The sequence below is a fragment of the Zingiber officinale genome, chromosome 2A (assembly GCF_018446385.1).
Source record: "Zingiber officinale cultivar Zhangliang chromosome 2A, Zo_v1.1, whole genome shotgun sequence".
In the NCBI taxonomy this organism is placed as follows: Eukaryota; Viridiplantae; Streptophyta; class Magnoliopsida; order Zingiberales; family Zingiberaceae; genus Zingiber; species Zingiber officinale.
The window spans coordinates 119,007,109-119,020,728 of NC_055988.1; the positions used below are offsets into that span (position 1 = coordinate 119,007,109).

The 13,620-nt window shown below is 48.5% G+C and overlaps 1 protein-coding gene across 1 annotated transcript; it reads right to left on the reverse strand.

Moving 5' to 3' along the window:
* Positions 1–732: 732 nt before the first annotated feature.
* On the reverse strand, positions 733–1,746 carry LOC122043935 (cell surface glycoprotein 1-like). The gene is made up of 2 exons (XM_042604493.1): positions 1,147–1,746; positions 733–1,074 (listed from the first exon to the last, which is right to left on the reverse strand). Exons 1-2 carry the CDS (start codon positions 1,744–1,746, stop codon positions 733–735), a joined length of 942 nt encoding a protein of 313 aa, XP_042460427.1.
* Between the last annotated feature and the right edge of the window lie 11,874 nt (positions 1,747–13,620).

Consider the following 13,620-nt stretch of genomic DNA (forward strand, 5'->3'; position numbering starts at 1 on the left):
GTAGTGGGATGGGCCTTACAAGGTTATCAAGAAATTATCTTCCGGAGCTTATTATTTGCAGGATAATCAAGGCAAAAGGTTAGATCGACCTTGGAGTGCTAACTACTTGCAGCCTTACCGAGTTTAAAGAGTCATATAAAGAGGAAGAAGTCGGGCTGACAAATGTTTGATAGGTCAGGATAACAGGCCGGGGCCAAAAGTAGACCGGAGAGTGCGGTAAGAGGATATGTTAAAGCGGAAATTGTATATCTTAATGTTTCTTTCGACAAACTAAGAAATTTTAAGAAAGTAAGCCTTAAAATGTCAGCGGAAAAATAATGAAGTAATTCACAAGAAGTTGTTAAGTCATTATACATAAGCAGTCAGTAATAATCATTTGAAAGGAGAAAAAATGTCATCCGAGATCTCTTTAAGGATCTGTTCAAGATCTAAAAACTCAGCGGGAGGAGCTGATTTTAAGTAGCCCAGTTCGTAAAGTTGTCGCAGAGCCCCAGCCGCACCATATACAACATATGTGGAGAAACGTTGTCCTGCTTGTGTACAAAACTCTGGAGAGCGCAGGTACAAGTCACGACTTTGTTTACAGCGATCATTCTCCCCCTCCTTATAAATAGTCAGGGTTGTAGATACTCCTTCAGCTGTAGCTCGGGCCTGGGCCAGTTCAGTCCGGGCTGCCAGAAGTTCTGCCTCCTGAGATGTTAATTGGGCCGCCTGGGATTTTAATTTCTTGTCCTACTCCTGTGCTAAAGTCTCGGCAGCCCGCAACTTCTGGGTCAATTGATCAATAGCTTGCTGATGCTCCAAAGCTTGTTGGTCCATGCGTTGCTGGTGCACAACATCAACCTGGATTTTTTCTTCTTGAAGTCCCTTAAGCTTATGGTTAGTATGAGCCAAGGATACTTCTAGATGGTTCTTCTCTTTGGTCAGATTCTTTATTTCGGCTCTCAGGGCATGACTAGCCTGCGCAGGGTCCTTTAATTGAAGCTCCAATTCTGTTACCATATCTTGCAGCACCTTATTTTGATGATGAATATCATGGAAGGACTGGTTTATCATCAGGGACTCTGCACAGGCCTGGGACATAAAGGAAACATCTGATAAGAATGGGAAGGATAATAGCTGTGGTAATTAATCACGAAAGCTTACCTTGATATACAGCTCAGAGAATCTATCCATTTGGACAGGGGGCGGTAAGAGTTCCATCTGATGCATATTTTCTTCCCACAAAGTGGCCAAGCGATCTTTCATTGTCAAGGAGCTAGTGGGAACATCTTGCCGTGATTGTAACTCAGCCTCAGAAGGAGCAATGGTATGATAATAGAGAGGAACAGGTGGTGGTGGTTGGGAAGGCTCAGCAGCTGAGCTAGAAGGCCCAGCAGCTGACCCAGAAGGAGTTGAAGGGGGCACCTGAGAAGGTTCTGGAGGGGAAGTAGCTGGTGAAGGGCGATGCGAGGGGCCAACCTCAGTGCTCTGTTGCTGTTGCGAAGTGGAGGGTTGAGCTAAGTGAGGCTCGACCTGAACCTCGGGCGGAGCAGGGGAACCATCTGCCTGGCTCGAGACAGGAGTTGGGGTTATAACAGGAGGCGGAGGAGGAACAGCGGAAGGGCCCGAATCTTGGCTAGGATCGGGGGCTCTACGGCGAAGTCTCTGAGCCAAGGGCTGATCGTCCGAGTCAGAATCTTCTGAAAGTAGCTGAACCCCGCGTCGAGAAGAAGAGGGGGCATCCTGACCTGAGCGGTCATTCATAGAACGGGCCTGACGAGCTGCCTGAGAAGCTTCTCTGAAGACAAGGCTGGTATAGGGGGCGTTGGGCGATCTGCGACCGCGGCCGCGACTAGGGCTAGAGGTCGGTCGGAAAGGATCAATTGACTGAAGGGGCGTCGGGGTGAAGGGTTAAGCAGTAGGCGAGGCCCATGGACGAATAGGGGCGGTAGTCCGGGATGAAGGTCTAGACCGGGGATGAGTGGGGCGAGCAAAGGAGGCAGGTCGGACAGTAGAGGAGACTCTGCGAGGGAGACGGGGTCGAGGATTTCTAGGGGAAGCCACACCGACAGAGGTCGAAGACGAGTAGGGGAGCGATCTCCTTTCTAAAATAACTCGACCGCGCCTCATTATCTCTATGCCACTTATAGGAAGAGGTTGAACCTCTGAAGCATGGGTTAAGACCTCAACTGTACAAGATAGAGTAGGAGGTCAGCTATAGTAAGAAAAATAAAATGCATAAAGTTATAAGAGAAGTAAAAGAGAAGCTTACCCAGTGAATGAGGTGTCTCAGGAGTAAGATAGCTCAGGCAGAAATAGGATAGCAATTTCTCAGTTAATAAACGTGTCAAGTTCAGTTGTCATCCTACTAAGCGAGAGGAAGCCTCTATATAGGATGTATCAAGATGAAAATCTCCCAGTGGCGGGCTCGGGGGAAGTGACAATTGTCATTGGGGAAATCGAATGAAGAAGAATTTGCTCCTCCAGTTCGGCTAAGAAGGTTGCAGAGGGGAGAAAAAAGTAATTCGAAGACGAGGTTGGAATCAGAATATGCCTTCTTCCTGGTGCCGAAGGGTGAAAAAGCAGTGGAACAAAGGGGCGGACCAGGAAAGCTCACATACGTCACAGAGCACTACAAATCCACAGAGGATCCTTATAGAATTCGGCATCAGTTGTCCCAAGGGAATTTTGAAGTGGCGGCACACGTCAGAAAAGAAGGGGTGAAGAGGAATACGAAGGCCAGCCACGAATTGTTCTTTAAAGAAGGTGCAATATCCCTCGGGAGGAGCAAAAAATTGGTGTATTCCGGTGGGGATGATCACATGTGCGTTGTCCCAGACTCCATAGGTACATCGCAGGTCATCCCGATCCAGTTCATTGAAAGTGGATGAGCCAGGATAGTACATCGCCGCCAGAGAAGACAGAAGAGAGGAGGATGTCATGTGAAAAGAAACAGAAGGAGAAGAGATCAAGCAGGAATCTACCAACGCAAAAACAGGGATTCAGGAGTAGTAAGGGATTCAGGCGGGAAGAAGAAGAAGACGTGAAAAGTCTGGAGGCAAAAGAGAGAGTAGATTATTTATAGTCGCTGGGTGGAGGGGCATTTTAGTCAGTTATCATCCACCAGTCCACGACAATTGGCGGGAGCAAAGAGGGTCGATGGATCTTCTTTGAAAATAACACCCAAGGGTATATCTGGAAAAGCGTCGGCACGAAGTACGAGGAGATAGATTTCGGAAAAAGATGCAACCGTCTTAAAGTGTTCTATGATTCCCGGTCTGTTCTTGATCCTCGATTTCCCTCTCTGGAGTTATCCTGACCTGGATTACGGTGGAAAGAGCAAACCGGGGTGTGTGGCTGAAATAGGGCGGTCAGCGGAAAAAGGCACGTTAAACAGGTCGGGATATAAACACAGACCAGGGTGATTCGCTAATCCAAGTTGAGCAGTCAGCAGAAAAAGGGAAGGAAAGCAAGTCAGGGTAAAAAGGGGCATCCTGACCGGGGCTTGATAAAACTTGAACCAGAGGGTCGAAGTATACCCCCATATTGCCATGGTTCATATCGGTCGGGAAACATACAAGTCAACTGATAAGAAGCTAACGAGTTAAGGAAAGATCGAAAATAAGCAGCCATGTCATATCATAAGAAGGTTAACATGTCATAAGAAAGTTAAATAGTCCAAGGCAAAGGCAAATTCGAAATTACAAAGCAAATAGTCTGAGCGAAAGTTTGGTAGCTTCATTTTTACATTAAAGTGCATATAGTGTCGCATCAAGGCTCAGTATCAGCAGGTAGTTCAGGGAGGAGAAATAAGTCATCGTCATCTTTGAAGGAAGGAAATGACCCGGGTGGAAGCTCGTTCATCAGGTGAGCAGTGTCTAAGAAATCTTCTGAAGGGGTAGAGCGAAGCAGATTCTGCTCAAACATTTGACGAGCCCCGCCGGCCGTGCCACAGCATAGCATAAGATTCATCAGACTTCCAATCTTCCTCAAGAAGAAGGGAGAGGTGACGTAGGATCGCCTGTATGCTCTTAGACGCTCTGCTTCACCTGCCTAATAATTTGCCAACTCTGCCCGGGCCTTCTCCGCATCAGCTCGGGCCAAAGTCAAATCTTTTTGACTTTGGGAAGTATTCTCTTGAGCTTTCAAAAGGTCGGCCTGCATTGATTGGAGGGTTGCTTGGCTGGCCTCCCAGCTACTCTGAATGGCCTTCTCCCGGTCGGCATTAGAAGGTAGCTGACCCTGAACATCTGTTAAACTCTTCTGAAGAGTCTCTTGGATTTCTTGAAGACTCTTTAGATCGGAAGATAAGGTAGTCAACCGGGCGTCCTTCTCATCCAACTCAACTACCAGCGAGCAACGCCTCTCTGCCTCAGAAGCCAGTTTGGACTCACTGGTCTTCAGAGACACCTCCAAGGTCCTTATCTTATCAAAAATTGCATGGGAGATGTTCCGGGTCGACTCTGTAGATCCCCCAATCAAACGTAGATACCCCGCCAGGTCCCCAGGGGTCGGGTTGAGTGGATCGCGAGGTGTGAGCGGCAACTCCAACTCCTGAAGACGAGCTTTCAACATTTCATTCTCCCTATGAAAGTGGGTGGCATGTTGAATCGCACTTAGGCTGGCAGAACAGGCCTGCATGCAACATACAAGGAAGGGTTATAAGAAATTCCCGAGGAAGAGCCCTGAGAAGAGAAAACTCACAGAAACTATATGGCAGGAAGCTTAGTCCATCCCTTCCAGCGGCGGATTGTTCCAAAATTTCCGATTGCCTGCCCTCCAGAACGTGGCTAATTCACCCTGTAACTAAACCAGGCCGATAGCAGAAGGAACATCTTCTGCAACTTCTTCGGCGTCATCAGGCTCGGTGGAGGAAGGCAGGCGCCAGGAGGTAGTGAAAGCATATTTTTTTTTGGAGATTTTCCCCCTGGCTCGAGATGTGGAGGCCGGAGCAGCTACTAGAAGTGAGGCGGATAAAGTGGCAGAACTCTCGAGTTGGTCAATTGCAGGAAAAGGGGTATGCCCGGGAGAGAAGGTCTGAGCTGGAAGAGTGGCCTGCTCGGGGGGTAGATCCCGACCGGGGGTCGAGGCGGATATTCGGGGCGATAGGATGGGAACCTCTGGCCCCAAAGCAATCTCCCGGTCAGGAGTAACAGCCCTGGCTTCTAAAGATTGAGAAGTTGCGGCTGAGCGATGGCTAGAAGGAAGAGGTGGAGGAGACGCTTGAATCGCTGGAATAACCCTCTTCATTTTGCGCTGGAGCCGTAATCGTTTAGCGGGCGGGGGAGACGCGGCTCGCTCTTCCTCGGCCTGCTCCAAGGTGGTAAGGTCTTCCACAGGAGCAGCATCCAGGGGAATAGTTGGGGAAGCTTCCTCCCTAACTGGCGCAGGTGGGGCAGTTTGTGAGGCAGAAGGGGCAGACTGTGAAGAAGCTGCCAAGCCTTGTTTGAGCTCCAAGCTTACGGCTCTCAAAACGGCGAGAGATTGGTTCTTTAAATTTGAGGAATAAGCCCGGAGCATGGCAGCCTCTACAAAGGGAAAGAGAGATACCTCAGTTAGCGAAGAATAGTAAGAAGGAAAACGGGGTCTTACTTAACGGAGCCCCTATCTCTGCCTGAACTGGGTTAAGCCCGAAAGAATACAAAAAGCCTTCCAACAGTATTATAGACAAGCGAACGCTCACGCCTTGAAGTTTTTCTGAAGCGACGTCGCAGGAAGACTGATGCTGATGTACAGGGAGGTTAGAAGGGATGTCAGAACGTCATTGGGTCGGCTCGACCAAGGGTTCAGGTGATCTAACAAAGAAGAAACGAGATTTCCACCCCTTGTTGGAAGAGGGCATGTCAGAAAAGAACTTATAACCAGGCCTAGACTGTACCATGAATACTCCCGGTTCCAACCGTTTGAAAGAATAAAAATGATGGAATAACTGAGCGGTCAAGGGAATTTGGTATATGCGACATAGAATGACAGTGCCACAAACAGCTCTAAAGAAGTTGGGAGCAAATTGAGAGGGACAGATACCAAAGTAGCGTCTCAGGGAGTAGATAAAGAGATGTATGGGAAAACGAAGGTCTCCTAGAAGTTTATCCTTAAAAACAGTCATGAAACCCTCAGGAGGGGATGATGGATGTTCGCTAGGTGTGGGAATTCGAAGCTCGTAAGCCTCACTAAGCCTCAAGTCAGACCGAATCACGGATAGGTCATGGTCATCTATGTCAGAAATGAAACACGAATACCAAAAGGAGGCATTACCGTCAGCCATTATCAAGGTGAGAAAGGTTGAAGAAGAGGTCAATCGAGAAGAGGAAGAACACCATGTGTGAAGAGTCGAGAAGGGGAAGGGCTGAGACACCAAAGACAGCGAAGCAACGGGGAGACGAGGGTAGTTGAAACGCTCAAGGCAATGACGGCGGACTGCCTTTAGGGCTTATAAAGGGAGTTTTCCTAGGGAATATCGAAAGATGAGTCGAGTATATTTTTGGGTAAAGCGTCTAATGTCGTCCGATCACAGAATGGCATGCTCTTATGGGAAGTCGTGTACAAAAATGAGTGGAGTCGAAGGCATCATACGACGTAAGCAATAAAGACGTGAGACAGGTGTCACCCCCCCTAGGAACCGTATTAATAATGAACGTGATAAGCAAATCATGAGATAAAGCGGGCGTACAGAAACGTCTGTCGCGCGATCTTCTCGGGAAGCGGCGAAGAAAAAGTGGCGGGAAATAAATTTGAATGGGGCAAGGCCACAAGACATCCTTTTCCCAAGGGCTGAGTAATATTTTAATATTTTTATCTTCACAATACATCTGATACTGTATATCTCCTGCATGCAGACGAAGTCGAAGCAGTCTCTTCAAGTAATCCCTAGTCGGGAAATCACCCCCAAATCACCAACATCTATCCTGGTCGAGAAAACACCCCCAGGTCGGCGACATCTATCTTGGTCGAGAAATCACCCATAGGTCGGCAACATCTATTTCTGAACGGGTTTTCATAAGAATTCCTGGTCGGTTGTCCCAAACTCTCGCCCCAGTGCAAGTTATAAGTGAGCAAGGCTCTCACGCCCAACGACCTTACCAGTCGGTTGTCCCAGACTCTCGCCCTAGTGCGAGTTATAAGTGAACAAGACTCTCACGCCCAACGACCTTACCGGTCGGTTGTCCCAGACTCTCTCCCAGTGCGAGTTATAAGTGAGCAAGGCTCTCACGTCCAACGACCTTACCGATCGGCTGTCCCAGACTCTCGCCCCAGTGTAAGTTATAAGTGAGCAAGGCTCACACGCCCAACGACCTTACCGGTCGGATGTCCCAGACTCTCGCCCCAGTGCGAGTTATAAGTGAGCAAAGCTCTCACGCCCAACGACCTTCCAAATCGGGTCCCAGACTCTCGCCCCAGTGCGAGTTATAAGTGAGCAAGGCTCTCACGCCCAACGACCTTCCAGGTCGGGTCCCAAACTCTCGCCCCAGTGTGAGTTATAAGTGAGCAAGGCTCTCACGCCCAACGACCTTCCAGGTCGGGTCCCAGACTCTCGCCCCAGTGCGAGTTATAAGTGAGCAAGGCTCTCACACACAACGACCTTCCCGGTCGGTTGTCCCAGACTCTCACCCCAGTGTGAGTTATAAGTGAGCAAGACTCTCACGCCCAACGACCTTCCCGGTCGGCTGCCCCAGACTCTCGCCTCAGTGCGAGTTATAAGTGAGCAAGGCTCTCACGCCCAACGACCTTACCGGTCGGCTGTCCCAGACTCTCGCCCCAGTGCGAGTTATAAGTGAGCAAGGCTCTCACGCCCAACGACCTTCCAGGTCGGGTCCCAAACTCTCGGCCCAATGCGAGTTATAAGTGAGCAAGACTCTCACACCCAACGACCTTCTCAGTCGGTTGTCCCAGACCCTCGCCCTAGTGTGAGTTATAAGTGAGCAAGGCTCTCACGCCCAACGACCTTAATGGTCGGCTGTCCCAGACTCTCGTCCCAGTGCGAGTTATAAGTGAGCAAGACTCTCACGCCCAACGACCTTCCAGGTCGGGTCCCAAACTCTCGCCCCAGTGCGAGTTATAAGTGAGCAAGGCTCTCACGTCCAACGACCTTCTCGGCACATTCTCAAGTCACAGGCACATTCTCAAGCGCCTCAGTTGCTCCGGCTGGGGGTTCATATGTTATGAGGTAAGAGGAAGAGGGAGTAAGCAAGTTATCTTTATTATTTTTGCTATTTTTTCTAGAAATATTAGAGAAACACAGGTGTTCTATAGAAACATAATGACACCCGAACAATAGGGTGTGAGGCTACACCATGAGTGGAACTCAAGAAACAGTTTTTATTTCGTTAATCAGGAGTACATTTTTTAAGGGTTTACATTGCTGTCGGATTCAGAAGCTTGATCCTTTCTAGTCAGATGAGCTTGAGCTTAAGTTAGATCTTTCTTAATAAGATCGATGGCGCGCTTTAGTTGCCCAATGGTCTCGTATTTGATCTGTCCTTCCTCTTTCAGAAGAGTCACCTCATCCTCGTGTTTCATCTTCAAATAAATAATACAGTGAACATGGCTCTGGAAGTCCGATTGAGCTTTCAGCATGAGGGCAACTTCGGCTCGGGTTCTGGATTTGGCGGCCAGCCAGAGGCTTTCCATTTCATGAATAAGGGACGCTTGAAGATCTCTACTCGCAGTCATCTCCAGCAAGACTTCTTCTTTTTGAGCCAGCAACTCTGTCAAATAGGCAATTTGCTGAAGTAAGGCTTTCTCTTTCAGAGCCAATAACGCCCTCAGATGGGTAATTTGCTGAAGCAAAGAAGAAAGTTCGCTAGATTCTGTTGCTGGTTCCATGGAGGATAGCTTAAGGCCAAGAGGAGAAGAGTGTGCTCGGACCTTTTATAAGGAAGAAGAAGGTGAAGGGACTTCCTCGGAACTTGAGTGGACGCTTGGAAAATAGTGAAACATTTATAGGAGAAAGACTGGTGCGGAAGTTGAAGAATCAATATGCATGCAGAATCATCTAGTTTATCTCCTAGGAAGGCAAGGAATTCTGAAGGTGGATGGAAAATAGGTCGGTAGAGGATGAAAGAATCAGGTCAGGTAACGAAGGGACTTGGGTCTAGTCAGTCGGACTAAAGCCTCCTTCGACTAGACTTGAGGGAGAGGCTTGTGATACGGTGCATGATTGTGGGGTCAGTAAGATGATGTGGTTAGGAGTCAAGACCACAGGATGGTCAGAAGTCAAGCTTACGTGGAGGTCAGAAGTCCAGCCTCCATGGCTAGCCAGAAGTCAAGCTTACGTGGAGGTCAGAAGTCCAGCCTCCGTGGCTGGTCAGAAGTCAAGCTTATGTGGATAGTCAGAAGTCAAGCTTACGTGGAGGTCAGAAGTTAAGCTTACGTGGCCAGGGTCAAAGTCTCAGCTGACGGGGCGATCAAAGGAGAGGATCATAAGTCGAACAAAAACCAGCCTCGATAGCGATCAAGAACTGGGCCCACATGTCAGACACAACTGAGGACTGAGCCCCCAAACCACGCAAAGGCTAGGCAAAGAAGGCCTATGAAGTAGGTCAGGATACAGACCCGGCGTACAGGTCGGGACGTACAAGCCATGGATAATAGTAGAATAGATGTAGGTCGGGATACAGACCTGGCGTACAGGTCGGGACGTACAAATCATGGATAACAATAGACAAATGCAGGTCGGGAAATATACTTGGCGTACAGGTCGGGACGTATAAGCCATGGATAATACTAGAACAGATGCAGGTCGGGACACAGACCTGGCGTACAGGTCGGGACGTACAAGCCATGGATAGCAGTAGACAAATGCAGGTCGAGAAACAGACCTGGTGTACAGGTCGGGACGTACAAGCTATGGATAGTAGTAGACAAATACAGGTCAGGAAACAGACCTGACGTACAGGTCGGGACAGGCCAGCCATGGATAACAATAGACGAATGCAGGTCGGGAAACAGACCAGTCGTGCAGGTCGGAACGTACATGCCATGGATAACAGCGGACATAAGCAGGTCAGGATACAGACCGATTGTGCAGGTCGGAACGTACAAGCCATGGGTAGAAGTAGACAAATGCAGGTCGGGAAACAGATCTGGCGTACAGGTTGGGACGTACAAGCCATGGATAGTTGTAGACAAATGCAAGTCGGGAAACAGACCTGGCGTACAGGTCGGGACAGGCCAGCCATGGATAATAGTAGACGAATGCAGGTCGGGAAACAGACCGGTCGTGCAGGTCGAAACGTACATGCCATGGATAACAGCGGACATAAGTAGGTCGGGGAACAGACTGGTCGCGTAGGTCATAATGTACAATCCATGGATAATAGTAAACAGATGCGGGTCAGGATACGAACCGGTCGTGCAGGTCGGAACGTACAGGCCAGGGATAACAGCGAACAGAAGCAGGTCAGGATACAGATCGGCCGTGCAGGTCGGAACGTACAAGCCATGGACAGCAGTGGATCGAAGTAGGTCGGGATGCAGACCTAGCGTCCAAGCACTACAGGACAAACAAGCCAGGGAATCGTAACTGCGCGTCAGAGAATGTCAGAGAATAATCAGTATGTCAGGGAATATGCTAACAGTCGGGGCGCATTCCCCCTTATGGTTCTGTCGCCAGCCTATCAGGAGAAGCCATGTGTTATTCACTGTCAGACAAAGCCTGACAGCCGACATTCCCTGACACCCGCCAGGTCCCAGAAACGTCTGTTGCAGTATAAAAAGGGATGCTTTGTCCCTTATGCAGATACGCTCACTCATCATTTCTCACTAGTCTATACTTTTCATCCTTTCTCTGTGCTTCTGGGGAAAAAGTACCTGACTTGAGCGTCGGAGGGCCTGACCTGGGGACTTTTTCCCTGGTTTCTGGTCTCTAACGACTCGTGGGCTCGTTTGAGTGTGCGCAGAGCTGCAGTGTCATCGTCCTGGTTATCTTCCTTCGTCAGCCGCCCGTGCGAACCTTTCCGGGGGGTGCCAGGTAGCTCAAACGCCTCGGTGACTTTCCGTCAACCTCATCAAGACCCGCGTTCATCCCACTCAGCTTCCGAACGGGATCACTAAACAAGAACAATGCGAATCCAACAAGAAAAAAAAAAGTCCTTTCATTACGAGGAAAGAAGGATCTAACGAAATAGATTTATCAAACCCCATTTGCCATGCAGCCGTGTGCGCCACTGCAGTGCAGTGCGCCACTAAGAAACACAAAATTGAAGACACAAAATCTAAGTGTAATCCTGAATGATCAGATGAGGTTATCTAAGCATGGCGTTCCTGTTGAGGAGTTTGTTTAGTTCATCTGCTTGATTTATGAAGAGTTGAAGACCACAATAAAAGAATTGATAACATAGTTTAATCGCCATATAAGACATACATAATATTAATAGTGTTTCTGAAATACTAAATGGTTGTCAGCATGTCAAAGTGTCAAACTCAGATTATATTGTTTCACACACTCACTCCCCACTACTAATTTTGTGGCCATGACTTGTTTCATAGGCAAAGTGCCTTCCATCATTCAGTAGAAAGCATAAGTATGGCTTCTTACTTTAATTCCGTTTTACTTTTTTGATTCCTGAGAATCCATAAAAAAGAGGATACTGCCAATGGCGTTCCAGAAATGGATGATGGCACACTATCTGAAATCGAATGCTCCAGAATAATGAAGCACCAAGCCAAATTGATTATAAATAGGATTTTGAGGAGGAGGAGGAGGTGGTAGCTGATGCATTGGTTGATTGCCATGGCAAGGAGGCGGTGGCTGTGGTGGCTAAGGAAAGGAAGAGCGCAGGTGTTCGACGAAGCAGCAGTGGCAATTGATACCGCCACGGTGGTGACAGCACCGCGGCCATGGTGGAGTGTCAAGGCCGTGTTTGCAGCTGCGGCGGCGTGGTTAAACTGCCTAGTGAAGGCAGAGGATATGGAAGCGGGCAGCGGCGGCAGGCTCAGTGGAGCAGAGATTGGAGATCTAGTGCTGCGTGAGGCCATGCATTTTACCTTATATTTGTAGGTGTTTTCTAAAGTAACTTTGAAGAGGATTAGTATTGCTTCAACAATGAAAGACATAAAATGGATCAACTCCAATTCAAATGATTATATTTGATCATGTTCGAAAGTGGAGTAGATGATTGGCTGGAGATATGGCTCTGCGGTTGACTGAATGAAGGCTCCGCGAGGTCTTGCAATACAAGGAATGTTAATGTCGGGCCGGAAAGGGGTTTCTGGTGTTGGTCCTCCAACACTCAAGTCAGTCTTCGATTTGGTGGAGAATAGTAGAAGAACTATAGTAATGAGCTGGTGAATAGTAAAATATGGCATACCTTCGTCTGTAGATGGAAACCTCCTTTTATAGTGTCACTATAGCATTTGTGCATGCCCCCACGGGCTGGATCAGCTGGAAGGGTGCCTGACGCTTGCAACGGAGGTTCAGGGGTCGAGAGTCGCCAGTTGCACACGGGCGTAAAATATTGGTCTGCTGCGCTTTAAATTCCACTCGACCCTTAGTCACCCCTCCTGCCCAGCTTAACCGTGATTTACCCCCTCTAGATATCTGTGGGGCCGGACCCAGGGGGCCGCTAAGGTGGTGGTTCCACCTTTTACAACTATAGCATTTGTGCATAGTCCCCTCGAGAATGTCTAGTGGGTAGCACATGAAGTGTTGCCACCGAGGTATGAGGTTCGAATTTCAATATAGTCGAGGTACATGTCTCCCTTATGCAGCAGTCACTATTCCAAAGGTTAGTAACCACCCGTGATTTACCTTCTCCGTATTGGCCCTGAAATGGATTGGCGGGGCACTGGGGGCGAGTGTAGTCGCCTTTTGCCACCACTATAGCATTTGTGCATGCATCTCAAATCACATGCACGTTTTCCAAAGCATCCAAAAAAAATAAGTCAAAAAGTGTCACTGACGCCTTTTCTTAAGTAGACACCTAAATCTCTAATGTGACAGACTAGAAGCTTCCAAAGTACGATTTACATACTAGACATGTTTTATTGTCGATGGAACAAACTCCCAAAAGAGTACGATGAGACATGTAGGTGGGTCCCACTATAGGTCGACCGGATGTTGTTCGGCAAGGATCCCAGCTCGATTGTACTGAACAGAGCTATTTGCCTATCCTTTACTCGGCTTTCCTATTGTCGGAGGGCTATCTTTTGTTCGGTCGGACTTGTCATCTGATTGACAGGGATGGTGGGTCGAGCCATTCATTGTTTGTCTCTCAACCTCAATCGCGAGCTTTTCGAAGGAAAACTGTTCGGATGATCACACCCGACCGGCTTTGGATGGTCGTTCAACCGACTTCGCCTGGTCTTGAAGCCTTATTTGGCCAACCTTGCCTGATCTGTGGATCTAGGCCTTTGACTGTTTTGATTTTGACCATCACGTTAGTCGCTCTTCCTTGCTTTAACCCATCTTTAGTGGGGCCCTTTTTCATTACCATATCACAAGCCTTCCCCTCAAGACTAGTTGAGGAGGCTACAAGTCTGACTGACTGGACATTTAGTATTCTTTGCAACCGTTCTTCCCGACCGGGAATTCTATGGTTTAGAGCTGTCGCTAGGCTATCACTATAACTATTCTTACTGCTCTTCAGGAAGCTGCTCTCTTCTTGATCTGGCGTTCTAGGGTTTAAAGTCGCCGCTCAA